The sequence below is a fragment of the Saccostrea cucullata genome, unplaced genomic scaffold (genome assembly GCF_032062105.1).
Source record: "Saccostrea cucullata isolate Sc308-1 unplaced genomic scaffold, CSIRO_AGI_Scuc_v1 ctg6537, whole genome shotgun sequence".
NCBI classification, from domain to species: domain Eukaryota; kingdom Metazoa; phylum Mollusca; class Bivalvia; order Ostreida; family Ostreidae; genus Saccostrea; species Saccostrea cuccullata.
This window is the reverse complement of record NW_026928533.1, coordinates 12,089-15,323: the sequence shown is the minus strand read 5'-3', so window position 1 is coordinate 15,323 and position 3,235 is coordinate 12,089. Positions and strand designations below refer to the sequence as shown.

General features: G+C 31.2%; 1 protein-coding gene across 1 annotated transcript; it reads right to left on the bottom strand.

The window, feature by feature from the left end:
* Window positions 1-579: 579 nt before the first annotated feature.
* On the bottom strand, window positions 580-2,203 carry LOC134277864 (fucolectin-like). Its single transcript, XM_062760161.1, has 2 exons — window positions 1,915-2,203; window positions 580-797 (listed from the first exon to the last, which is right to left on the bottom strand). Exons 1-2 carry the CDS (start codon window positions 2,201-2,203, stop codon window positions 580-582), a joined length of 507 nt encoding a protein of 168 aa, XP_062616145.1.
* Between the last annotated feature and the right edge of the window lie 1,032 nt (window positions 2,204-3,235).

Below are 3,235 nucleotides of genomic sequence, written 5' to 3'. Positions count from 1 at the left end.
AGATGAACCTCGTTACCGTGAATTTGATGAAAGTTGTTGGAAAACGAAATGAATGACTTGAGGGTCTCGCCACATTCCAATCACTCCATTCCTTTATCGTTAACGAAACGCAACCAGCAAGAGGGCCTGAACGGTGTTTGATGTAAAAAGTTGCGTACAATTTTGAGTGATTTTATATTTTCATTCATATTGAATTTATTTATTCCTTGATTGTTGGTTATTCCATTCTTTACTATTTATAGTTAAACTGCAAGTCTGCTCTTTTCAGTTTTAAGTATTTACCTCTTTGTTTGCATACCATATTCTACCGTCAAATGAGACAGATTCTGTTCATTTGTTAGAATTAATATTTTTCACGCTCTGAATAACATTTATAAAAGTGATCACTTTTCAAATGAACAGTGGATTAAATTAAATCAAGTGTGCAAAAGAAAAAAAAAAGTGTGGCAATAATGGATAAAATCGTCCTTATTTTTCTTATCAAATTCAATTATCAGGATTGATATTGAACTAAAAAAAATTAATATTAGAATTTTACATTTCATGCAAAATTAGTTTATTGATTTTTACTTTGATGAATTACAAATGTCCCCAAACAGCCACCTCTGCCGGGTCTAAGTAAGTCTCTGATCCTCCCACGGCCTGTATCTGTACATATCGTCCAACTGTTTCAGAAGGGCACCATACAGAAAACTTTTCTCCAACGTGTGCAGGTCCATGGAAATGACCGCATAAGACCATATCATTGAAATTCGCTGTTTTGCCTACTCTGACGTCTACGTCGTGAAGTCGGCCACCTATGTAAAATACGTTGATACAATAAAAATACAAGCCAGAAGGGAAAATGCATCTCGTACATTTTATTTTACAATCAGGTTTTTTTTTTTAATTATTACTTAAGATACAAAAATATGACGAAATGTTATTTGAATTTAAAATGGACTAAAATATATTTCAAAATCAAAATATAAATAAACATTCTGAAAAGATATTTTAATAGGTAGGCCTTACCATTTTTTTTTTTCAACCTTTGAATTGTTAGTATGTTTCATCATTTAAAGTTTTCATACATTAATATCAAGCAATTCAGTTACGTGTATATGGCAAGTTTAAAAAAGCTGATGCATAATCGTAGTAACAACGCTCGGTTTTAATGTAAAAATTATGATACGTATATATAGAAATATTTCCATTTCTAATTTTACTCCGTGATAACCCTTTGAAAGTTAGTGAAGCTAATTTCTTGATAATTCTACCGGAAAATAAATTATGGATGTCAATAGGTCAGGAGCTTAGGAGGCATAATAAGCATGCAAATCTCGTTTGCATCTGTCTCCTAGTCTGACGCTAAGGAGACCAAATATGCATGAAAATCTCGTGCGGCTGCCGTTGTGCTTGACGTCAGCGGGTGAGGACTATTGAAATTGGGATGGCACTCCTCGTGTAATTTAAATCTGTGTCTACATGTTTAAAGTGAAAATCTACAATTTTATTTCACAATGAAATGGAAATATAAGGAATCACTTTCTAGTTAGTATAGTATGCCAGGGACATTGTTCTATTTCTTTTCATTTTTTTTTGGATATAATTAATTATATAATTAAGTTGAGTTTAAAAGTTTGATTTACCGGGTATATATAATTAATTATATCAAAAATGAAAAGAAATAGCACAGTGTCCGGTTATTAATATTAGAATAAAAAAAATTACAAGGAAACAATGTTAGAAAAACGTAATGCTTTATTATTTCTTTCAGCTTCAGTTATATAATCAATTATATATTATACATTTTATACACGTTTGTAGTCCTCAACATGCTCAACGCTTTGTACATTAAATTTCTCGAGAAAGAACTTCTCAAAACTATATTTAAATAACGATTAGAGGGTTAATATATAATTGTTGATTACTTACCACAGCAATTCGGTCTAGTGAAGACCTCAACTTCGGTAACTTCATGGTCCTCTCCAAGATCAATCCTAAGCCATGCCGATTTTTCTTTCTTGGTATGGGAGAAGTCTGTTAGGTCACCATTGACAGCATTCGATGCTGGATATTTTTCAGAATTATATTCGGAACTTTGAACCGCAGACTTTCCATACGCCACATTTTTACAGGCGTGCATGTTGTTATGGTGGTTATCTGCAGCAGTAGCAGCGAAGCAGACGACCAGAAGGAAAACAAGCGTCAGAGAACCCGCCATTATCGACATTGGAAAATCGCATCGATAATGAATTCTTCTCCTGCTCAAAATTTCTTTTTATTGAGAATTTTAAAGCAATAATGCGTCAGCTAAATAATAAAATTACACATGTGACAAAGTCACAGATGTACAGGTAATTTTGGGATATTTTAGTAATGTATTGAAAAGTTTCCCACAAACTTTAATTCTTGTGGCTTAGCAATTACGAATAAATTAAATTCCTAATGATATAAATTCCAATTAATGTGATTTTCAAACACGTTATTGAAAAATATCTCGAAAAAAAAAATTTTAACAGGAAGAATGTGTTTGATAAATAATCACCTTATCTTCATGCAAAGCATAAAAATATTTAAAATCAGTATTTGGATTTTTTTTCACAAGAAGGACCACAAAGTAAAATAGAGTAAAAAATGTTTATTTTTGTGTTAATTTTTAATATGTTAGTTTTATTGATAAATTGTGAAAAATTTGAATTCAATTCTAACACTTTACACATTTGTTATATTATTCAATGCATTCAAATTCATTACTGGAAACACACTACAATATATTCCGTCTAGTTTTCCTATGTTCTCCTAAGGGCTTTGGAAACTAACATCAAGTAATAAAGTAAACAAAAAATGGGATGGCTAAAGTCATATAAAATAATATTGGATCGATCATAAAAGAAGGGTTCATCATAATTATGCTACTTAACCCTGCTATTAATTCCTAAACAGGCTACGTTTGACGTATAACATAATATTCTGATTTTTATCTGAAACATTGCACGAGACAATTATACTAAAAATTGACACGAGTACAATATATTCAAATTTTGTTATATTTATTCAAATATTTACATTTGCAAATGTTTCCGTTTCTATAACACTATTGAAAGCAATACGTATCTATTACTGTATAAATACGGGTTCCTCGAACGTCATAAACGTTCGACGTAATTTATCTGTGAAGTCATAAAGATTCGACGCGTTTTTCGGGCTTCATAGAATTTGATCTCGTGACCAACCAGTATTTATATCCCGATAA

Coding starts and splice junctions, on each gene's coding strand:
- LOC134277864 (XM_062760161.1), bottom strand. CDS start 2,203: ATGGCGGGTTCTCTGACGCTTGTTTTCCTTCTGGTCGTCTGCTTCGCT. Junction 798..1,914: donor CACTAGACCGAATTGCTGTG/GTAAGTAATCAA, acceptor TATTTTACATAG/GTGGCCGACTTCACGACGTA.